Here is a 10,500-nt window from a genome sequence, read left to right as displayed (position 1 = left end):
CTGATGCAATCAAAAATTTGGGAGAAGGGAGGACCCAAAATTTTTGAGATTCGAGTCAGAACATAGATTGAATATTTATCTGCTATAGATGAAATATATGAATCACTGCTTAGAGGCATAGAGTACATGGAGGCTAGAACAAATAAACTAAAAAACAAACTTTACTTCATAATATAAAAACTATTACAACTTAGACAAGACTTACAAACGATCTTGCAGACACTTACAATTTGGACGCTTCAACTTTGACACAAACAAAATGACTTACAAACTTTTAAAATTAAAACGACTTACACAGCAAGTCTAAGAACCCCCCCCCCCCCCGACAGGTGTATCCGAACTAGTTACAGGAGAAACATCTGTTGACACACCCAACTCAGTGGTTCCAACATCCACGACCTTATTAACTCCACACTGACCCTCATCAGCATCTACTAAATTTTCACTAGAAACACAACCACTAGAAGACTTCTCAACAATAATAGGAGAAACAACACCAGCAGGCGCACTATCCCCCTCCAAAATAATAGGGACATTAGCAATAATCTAAGAGCAAACTGCAGGCACAAGAGCCTCCACCAGGAGGAACCAAAACATCCACAGTTGCTGAAACGTCGGCCATATCCTTAGGCACCACCACACGAGCACTAGGCTGAATGCCATCAATATGGCCAACTGTAACAATAACATTATTCAAAACAGGTCCATCAGCCTTATTCAAAACAGGATGAGCTAAAGCTAAATGGGGATGAAGGATTTTGCATTCAGATTTGAAGTGCCCCAAAGACTTACAATGTGAGCAATAAAAGGGAAAATTCTCTATAACCACCGGTTGAATATACCCTAAAGTTTCCGGACCAACTCACACCCTATCAAGATAAGATTTAGTAACATCCAACTCAACCAAGACACGAGCAACAGAAGGCCTAGAGCCAGAAGATGTCGCATGATCAATCTTAAGAGGTTGAACAAACATAGAACCCAACCCATGCAAAATCCTATTAAGAGTCAAATTCTCTTTTAACTCTAATAAAGAAATGTCATTTCTAATATTTTATAACCAAGTATTTTTAGGTCTACCTTTACTTTTCTTAACATAGGCTAAATCTAATACATCTACTCTACTAACATAGCCATCGGAAGGCCGCCGTTTTATATGACCAAACAATCTAAGGAAACTCTATCTAATCTTATCTGTCACAGGAGCTAGTCCAACCTTTTCATGGATATGCTCGTTTCGTATCCTGTCTTTAAGAGTAAATCCACTCATCCACCAGAGCATCCTCATCTCAGCAACACTTAACTTAATATTATGCTTCTCTTTTAACGGCCAACATTCTGCACAATAAAGCATTGCAGGTCTCACCACCATCTTAGAAAATTTTCCCTTAAGTTTATGTGGTACTTTTCTATCGCACAACAAACTCGAAGCATTCCTCCACTTCAACCATCCAACTTGAATTACACTAATAATATGCCCATCTATTTCACCATCACTCTGAACAATAGACCCAATATATCTAAAACGAGTACACTTATTAATGACTTTATCACTGAAAGTCACAAACCCCCCAATAGATCTATTACTACTAAAATTACACACCATATATTCGGTTTTAGATCTACTCAAACGAAAACCTTTAGACTCTAAAATTCTCCATAATTCAAGTTAATCTTCAACTCTCTCTCTAGTTTTATCAACAAGAAGAATATCATTAGCAAAAAGCATACACTAGGGTACAACCTCTTGCAAATGTTTAGTAAGAACATCCATGACTAAAGCAAAAAGAGAAGGGCTTAAGGCTCATCATTTATGTAATGCAACTAAAATAAGAAAATACTTGGTCAAACCACCTTATGTTTAATCATAAGTAATAGCTCCCATATACATATCCCTAATGACTTGAATAAAAGCATTATTAACCAATTTCTCTTCTAGAACTCTCCATAACACTTTTCTTGGAGATCTAGCATTGAATCTAAATTTACAGTCGTTCAAATGAAATGAGCAAATGGAAATATATGGTGATAACAAATCTGCTATCAACATAGTTCATAATTCAATACAGCATAATCGCATCAATCATATGGAGATGGATAGGCATTTCATTAAAAAAATAGAAACATTATGTATATTTCAACAAGAAATCAACTTATAAACATTCTTAACAAAGGACTCTGCAACCTCAAATTCAAAAATATTATATTTAATTTGAAATGGAAGATTTATACCTTTTTTTTTGTTTGGGGGGGAGGGGGATTTGAATGATCATGAGACTCACAAGTAAACTAATATTGGTATGAATCATTGAGCACATAGACAGGTTTTAATAATTGAATTGATCCTGTTATGGCTCTTAAATTAGAATCTATATACCTACTCTTCCTCTTCTAGTCATTAGCCCCTCTTAGAAACTTTTTTTCTAGTTCAGTAAATAGCTTTGATTTATTTTCAATGTAAGACTTTTGAAAATTTCTAAATATATTTTCATACTTTGTACATAATAAAGTAATAAAATTTAAAGAGGTTTTTTTAACTTTTCTACATGTAGGATATGAGAGAATTCCTGGTGTGTACGAAGCAAGCAAAAAAAAAAGCCATGAAAAAGCTATAATTACTTTCATATTACCTATGATCTTGCAATTGAAAAAATAAAGGAAAAACAATGCACTTTCAAAATTTTAAATTTCAAATTACAAAATTATATTTAGTATAACAGTCATTTATGCATATAACACTAACATATTTATCTACAAAACTATCAATCAAAATTTAGAATATACTAAACCCATGCATTTGCACATTCTAGAACTAAATCAAAGAGAATTTAATGAATGTGAAAAATATGTGTTAGATTTTTCTTGTGTTTTTCATGATTTAGTTGATCATGAGACTCACAAGTCAACTAATATTGGTATGAGCCATTGAGCACATAGACGGGTTTTAATAATTGAATTGAACCTTTTATGGCTCTTAAATTATAATTTGTATGCCTACTCTTCCTCTTCTAGCCATCAACCCCACTTAAGAACTTGTTTCTTGTTTAATAAATAGCTTTGATTTATTTTTAATGTAAGAAATATGAAAATTTCTAATTATAGTTTCATACTATGTACATAATCAAACAATAAAATTTAAAGTGATTTTTTTTAACATTTCTACATGTATGATATGAGAGAATTCTTGGGGTGTATGAAATAAGCAAAAAAATGTCATGAAAAAGCTATAATTACTTTCATATTACCTATGATCTTGTACTTGGAAAAATAAAGGAAAAAACATTGTACTTTCAAAAGTTAAAATTTTAAATTACAAAATTATATTTAGTATAAAAGACATTTATGCATATAACACTATCATATTTATTTACAAAACTATCAATCAAATTTATAAAATATACTAAACCCGTGCATTTGCACAAATCAATTATCATGAGAGTCACAAGTCAACTAATATTGGTATGAATCATTGAGCACATATGCGGGTTTTAATAATTGAATTGATCCTCTTACGGCTCTTAACTTATAATATGTATACATATTCTTCCTCTCCTAGTCATCGACCCCTCTTAAGAACTTTTTTTCTAGTTTAGTAAATAGCTTTGATTTATTTTCAGTCTAAGACTTTTGAAATTTTCTAAATATATTTTAATACTTTGTACAATATAAAGCAATAAAACTTAAAGTGGTTTTTTTTTAACCTTTCTACATGTAGGATATAAGAGAATTCCTTGTGTGTAAGGAATAAGCAAAAAAACGTCATGAAAAAGCTACAATTACTTTCATATTACCTATGATCTTGCAATTGCAAAAACATAGAAAAAAACAATGTAGTTTCAAAAGTTAAAAATTTTAAATTACAAAATTATATTTAGTATAAAAGACATTTATGCATATAACACTAACATATTTATTTACAAAACTATCAATTAAAATTTTAAAATATATTAAACTCATGCATTTGCACATTTTAGAACCAAATCAATGAGAGTTTAATGAACGTGAAAAAAATGTGTTAGATTTTTCTAGTGTTTTTCATGATTTTAATGATAATGAGACTCACAAGTCAACTAATCTAGGTATGAATCATTGAGTACATAAACGGATTTTAATAATTGAATTAATCCTCTTATGGCTCTTAAATTATAATATGTATGCCTACTATTCCTCTTCTAGCCATCGACCCCTCTTAAGAACTTGTTTCTTGTTTAGTAAAGAGCTTTGATTTATTTTAAGTGTAAGACTTTTGAAAATTTATAAATATATTTTCATATTTTGTGCATAATCAAACAATAAAATTTAAAGTAGTTTTTCTTAACATTTCTACATGTAAGATATGAGAGAATTCCTGGTGTGTACGAAATAAGTAAAAAAATGTCATGAAAAAGCTATAATTACTTTCATATTACCTATGATCTTGCAATTGCAAAAATAAAGGGAAAAAATCATGTACTTTCCAAAGTTAAAATTTTAAATTACAAAATTATATTTAGTATAAAAACATTTATGCATATAACACTAACATATTTATTTACAAAACTTTCAATCAAATTTATAAAATATACTAAACCCGTTGATGCAGGACTATGTATGAATTAAATGAATGCGATAAGAACTTGCACGTTTTTTAATAAGAGCAATGAAGAACTACAAACGTTAGCCACTAAACAATAATAGAAAACAAAAGCGAGTTTGCTTGACTTAGGCCAAATCATATGCTAAAAACTAAGATCACTAAAACAATTAAAATTTCAATATATACAAACTAGTAGATTTCCAATAGCATCCCTAGGTTAACAATGAGATTAGAAAGCATAGAAAATCAAACTCAAACCCTACATTTACTAAGTGATGAAAGATGGCTTTGCACGACTCATTGTGCTTGAATCAAAACCTACAAGAGAAGAAGATTAAGAAAGAAATTGAATAGGAGGACAAGTTCACCCTCGTTGCGGGATGGAAGTGATTTGCCACTGAACATTGGCAAGCTCTCTTCGATTGCTTCAAACAAGATGAAGATGATATGATCCAGGTATTCCTCGACGGAATTGTCTATTTCCGGGTTGATGTCGAAGAATGTTGACCGAAGGATGTCGACGTTTCCTTGCTCATTGTAGACGAAGCCGGAGTTAAGATCGGGATCGGCCATACATCGATTCTGTAAGGTTGAAGTGTTGGAGACGACAGTCATTGCTTCCCTTAAAGACTCCTCTTGAGAGAGAAATTTCTCTTAAGGATTCAAGTGGAGAAGAGGGAGAGAGGTGGCCGTCCAATGATGGGGGCTTGGGAAGAAACAGGTTGAGATTTTAGGAGGTAGGATGGAGGGAAATTTGGGAATTTGTTTCCATATTTAATTCATAAATTTGGAAACAATTAAAAGGGAAAAGGGGGTGAGAGGTAGGGGCGGGTAGGAGAGAGGGGATTTGAATTCTTCCCTGAGAGGGAGGGCTTGAAGTTGGAAAGTAGCTCAAGAGGTGGGGACCAAAGGAGGCCGGCGGCATAGAAAGAGAGGGAGGAGCTTTGGGAAATAAATCAAGCCTTCTTGATTTGGATTATTAAATTAGAAAGGACTTAATTAATTCCCAATTAATTTGAAATTCAAAAGGGGCTGAATTTTGAAAACTTTCCTAAAATAGATTCCTATGTTTGGAAAGTTTTAAAATTCAAAATTTCAATGAATAAATGGGGCCCAAAGCTTTCCAATTGAGGTCGGGTGAAATATGAAAAGTATTAAAGGGGGGATTTTGGAATAGGAAGCAAGAGGAAGGGCTAGGGCCGGCGGTTAGCCTAGGGACTTGGGTGAGGGGCCGGTAGGTAGGTGAGGAGGATGGTTGATTGTGTGGTGGTGTTAGGCCGCCGGTGTGGTGGTGGTGGAATGAAGCCGACGATGGGGAAGCGGGAGGTTTGGAGAGCCAACAGTTTGGAGCTAGGTGAACCGTGGGATGGAGGGGGAAGGGAGGGAGGAAGAGGAAAAAAGAAAATATATAACTAGCCACGAACCCAGACTCTTCCAAGGTTGGTGGGTAATCCACTTCCCTCTCCAAGGGATCTCTCTCCAAAACCTCTCAAGCTCCCACAAGAACTCAATATGCAGAAAATTTTTATAATTCATTAATTAATCTCAAAAGAAACGATAATGGGGCTATAATAGCCTCATACAATGAACGGAAAAATAAAAGATGACTTGGTCCTTAGGGCTTACACATGAAAAACCCTTAAGGGGTAAAAAAAAGGGAAAACAACTAAAACAAATACATAAAGCAAATAAATAAAACAAATACATATGAGGACTCAAAAATAGATCGGCGTGATCGTGGCCGTAGATCGGCGACCATGCCTCTGATAAACTTTCCATGCTCTGATGTCCCCTTCACCCGTGCATTTGCACATTCTAGAACCAACTCAATGAGAATTTAATGAATGTGAAAAATGTGTTAATTTTTCCTATGTCTTCATGATTTTGATGATATTATTGTAAATTGAAGTAGTTGGCTGCCAATTTAGCAAAAATGAATATTTGGATGTTATGTAAAAAGCTAGCCTAAATAAAAATGGAAACTAAATATCAAGGTAATGTAGCAAGTCTTAAGGTCTTTCATTCACTAATAAAATCCTGGGATAGAATGTATAAAGATCGCCAAAGAATCAAAGAAAAAACATTAAGTTGTTCCAAGCAATGATATAAACATCGCCAAAATATGAACTTCCATAAGAAAAAACAAATAAATAAACTACAGTAGCAATAAAAATTAACACCAAAACATGAAAACTGGTATGTATAAAAATGACAAAATCCCAATCACACAGAAACCAATCAAAAAATAATTTAGATAAAAGAAGTATAGAAGTAACTTTAAGATCTAGAGCTCACGCAAGCACAAAAGAAGCATCACTCAGTTGTCAGCAAGACTTGTATTGCGCTCGAAAAATTTACATCCAGTAACACATAATTATTAAGATATATGAATTTTATTAAATCATATAATGAATTTTGCATGCCCAAAGAGTTCTTTTTAAAATCATAAAAGACTCAAAAATAACACCTTCTCAGAATCCTACAATATCTAAACCTAAAAATATAAATTTAAATTCAATTAAAACCAAAACTATAAATTTCAATCTTTCCTTTAAAGCCTAGGTCCATGAAAAAAAATATCTAATTTCAATCAGCAAACTACAGGTAACTTAGTCTGGTATTGATGCTAGGAGAAAGGAAGCATAATATTCACTTCTCACAAAAAGTAAAACAGAATCCGGAAGTGACAATCACTTCCAAAATTTATCTAAAAAAAGGATGGTACTTGCGATTTCTTTATGGAGGTTGAAACTAACAGAGGAATAAAACATGTCAACACATGCATGCACAAATAGAGGCAAGTTTGAAAATAATCCAATCAGCAATACATGTGAATACTTGAAAATTAATTCAGGAATATAAATGATTAATTTAGGCATCCTTACCAAAATGCTTGCCCACAAATACAAGCAACTAGGTTGCAGCCACCATTCTTCTCAACGAGTTTGTGGCATTTAGGGCAAGGTTTTGTGTTAACTGTGATCCAATTCACAGTTTCTGATTCATCATGGCACTTCTTTGTCCACTGCTCCCACATTATACAAGAACATGGTGAATGAGCTTCTGATAAGCAGTTGAAACAGAATTGCATTCCACATGTACACTCAACCTCACAGTAAATATCACCCAGCACACGTATCGCATTTCCACAATGGGGCACACTGGGGCACCACTTAACTTTATTATTATCTTCAATGTACGATTCAAGTAAAAATCTCTCAAACCGATCTGCGATATCCGGATGCCTTGCATTAACTAGACTCCTTACAACAGCTTCATCACAAACTGCATTACACCTCGGAGTCATACATCTAATTCGGCGACTTTGGCCATCATTTATTTTGACAATAAAATATCCTGTCCAACCTATGAAGCATGGAAGTCAAAATTAAATTACTCTTTGTGCAAACTAAGGAACACCCACAACAACATTAAACTTTCTGGCAAATGAAAAGCTTAAGGAGCTTTGAAACTATAAAAAAATAGAGCTAAACAAAAAAGTAAAGTAAAAATAGATAGCCAAACAAAATCTTTTACACCAAGGATTTTATGGAGCAATCTTACTTTAACTGTTGAATCATAAGGGCATAAATAAACAATAAAGATTAAAAACATTTAATGTAAAACGTGTATTTTCTCAAAAAGAAAGCCTGACTAAATAATTTTGGATTTATGATGATTAAAAAGAGGTCATCTCAAGTAGAACTGAGATATCATTCCAATGAGATAAGATAAGATGAAATCCCCAAAAAGTAAGAAACAGTAATAAGTAGAGCTAAAAGATTATAGTTACCCAAAATATTATTTGGTTTCCGCAATCTCAATGTAATGATGGGAAAAAAATGAACCTTCAGGATCTGCAACATCATATCACATTAGAATCCAATGACCTTACAAAAATTCAGCATTAATCTTGAATCCTCAACAGGAATCTAATGCCTCAACTCATAACTCATCTCAAACACCAATCTCAAAGATATATATAAAAAAAACCTATTCAAATCTCCAACAACATGATCCATCCATTACCCCATGGTACGAGGGTTAGATTCCCATCCTAAAGACGAAGTGTTTTAATTCCCAACCTTCCAATAGACTGAAGGGAAGAAATACCTCTCAATCAAAAGCATTGTTATCCAACAAAGATCTCTAAAATAAAGAGGCTCCACCACTCATCATTTGCATCACCAAAGAAATAAAGTGCTCTCTACTTACCTAACCATAAAAACACGAGGGAGGAAAAGGGCATAGGGCATTCTAAAACTTCTTTATCCTTTGGAGAAGGCTTTGCTAGACCATTCTTTTCTTCAACACGCTTATTAACTTGAGTGTCAGAGTGTCTTCTCAAGGAAATACTAATAGGCTAAATAAAAATATTAAAAATTATTAAAGATATATAAAAGATTACTAGGTTGAAACTTGAAAGATAAACAATTATGATAATTCTTAAGTGATTAAAGATTTCTTTAAAAAATTAAAGACACTATAGGGTTGCTACTACAATAACAACATTATCAAGCCTACATCCCACCATGTGGGGTCAGCTACATGAATCTTTTTTCTTCATTGTGTCATATTAAGAGTCAAATTCTCATTTAAATCTAATAAAAAATGTTATTTCTAATACTTTCTAAATAAGTCTTCTTAGATCTACATCTATCTTTATTAACTGATGTAAGCACACTAGTTAGAAAAAGCCAAAACAAGGAGAACAATGGGAAGAACTTAACCAAACTAGATTCAAATAGTAGCAATCATCTATAACATCCAAAAATCCGACGAAAAAACTAGAAGATAAGTCAAAAGAAACAAAGAAAATAAAAAAAAAAAAACGCTATCCTCAGACAACCGTCAGAGCGGGTTCCTCACATGCATCGAAATGTAGGTTAAAGTAAGATAAGTGCTTAGGGCTAGCAAACTGATGGTCCACCACAGCAAGATTGTCCAACCGACCAATTCAAACTCCTCCAGCAAATGCTCCCAAATCAGCCAACAAACACCACCAAAGCTCATTTATAAGAAGAGTTTCATTTGCTTGCAAAAATTTGGGTCCCTTCCCAAATTTAGGGACCCAAATTTTTGCTTGCATCATTAACATAGGCCAAGTCTAATATATCTACCCTCCTACCCGAAAGGCCGATGTTTTATATGACCAAACCATCTAAGGCGACTCTCTCTAATCATATATGCCACTAGAGCAACTCCAACCTTGTCACGCATATACTTGTTTTGCATTTTGTCTCTAAGTGTAAACCATTTTTTATTCTACCTAAGCATCATTATCTCTATAACACTTAAATTTTTTATTCTCTTTTAATGGCCAACATTCTAAGCCATAAAGCATTATAGGTCTCACCACCATCTTATAGAATTTTCCCTTACATTTGCGGGGTACTTTTCTATCACACATCAAGGCCGATGCATTCCTCTACTTCAACCATCCAACTTGAATTCTACTAATACTATCCCATTTATTTCACCATCGCTTTGAACAATATATTCAATATATCTAAAACGTGTACTCTTTATAATGACTTGATTGCCCAAAGTCACAATCCCCCCACTAGATCTATTACTACTAAAATTACACTCCATATATTCGATTTTAGATCTACTCAAATAAAAACCTTTAAACTCTAAGGTCGACCTTCATAATTCAACTTTTACTTCAACTTCCTCTTTAGTTTTGTCAACAAGAAGAATATCATCAGCAACAAGCATACACCAGGGTACATCCTCTTACAAATGTCTAGTAATAACATCCATAACTAAAAACAAAGTGAGCTTAAAGCTGATCCTTGATGTAATCCTACTGAAATAGGAAAATACTTGATCATACAATCTTATATTTGAACACAAGTAACAACAGTTCTTGTATGCATATCCTTAATGACTTAAATATAAACCATTATTAACTCTTTTTT

At 33.3% G+C, this 10,500-nt stretch overlaps 1 protein-coding gene across 1 annotated transcript in view; it reads right to left on the bottom strand.

The window, feature by feature from the left end:
* LOC110092661 (probable E3 ubiquitin-protein ligase ARI2) overlaps positions 1-10,500 on the bottom strand; it is a 60,933-nt gene that overhangs the window by 32,902 nt on the left and 17,531 nt on the right. Inside the window, exon 4 of the mRNA XM_020817308.2 lies at positions 7,462-7,942. Within this exon, the coding sequence (XP_020672967.1) occupies positions 7,462-7,942 (481 nt within the window). The remainder of the gene's footprint in view (positions 1-7,461; positions 7,943-10,500) is intronic.

This window comes from Dendrobium catenatum, unplaced genomic scaffold (genome assembly GCF_001605985.2).
Source record: "Dendrobium catenatum unplaced genomic scaffold, ASM160598v2 fragScaff_scaffold_1313, whole genome shotgun sequence".
NCBI classification, from domain to species: Eukaryota; Viridiplantae; Streptophyta; class Magnoliopsida; order Asparagales; family Orchidaceae; genus Dendrobium; species Dendrobium catenatum.
The sequence above is the reverse complement of the archived record's forward strand: the minus strand, read 5'-3'. Positions and strand labels throughout refer to the sequence as shown.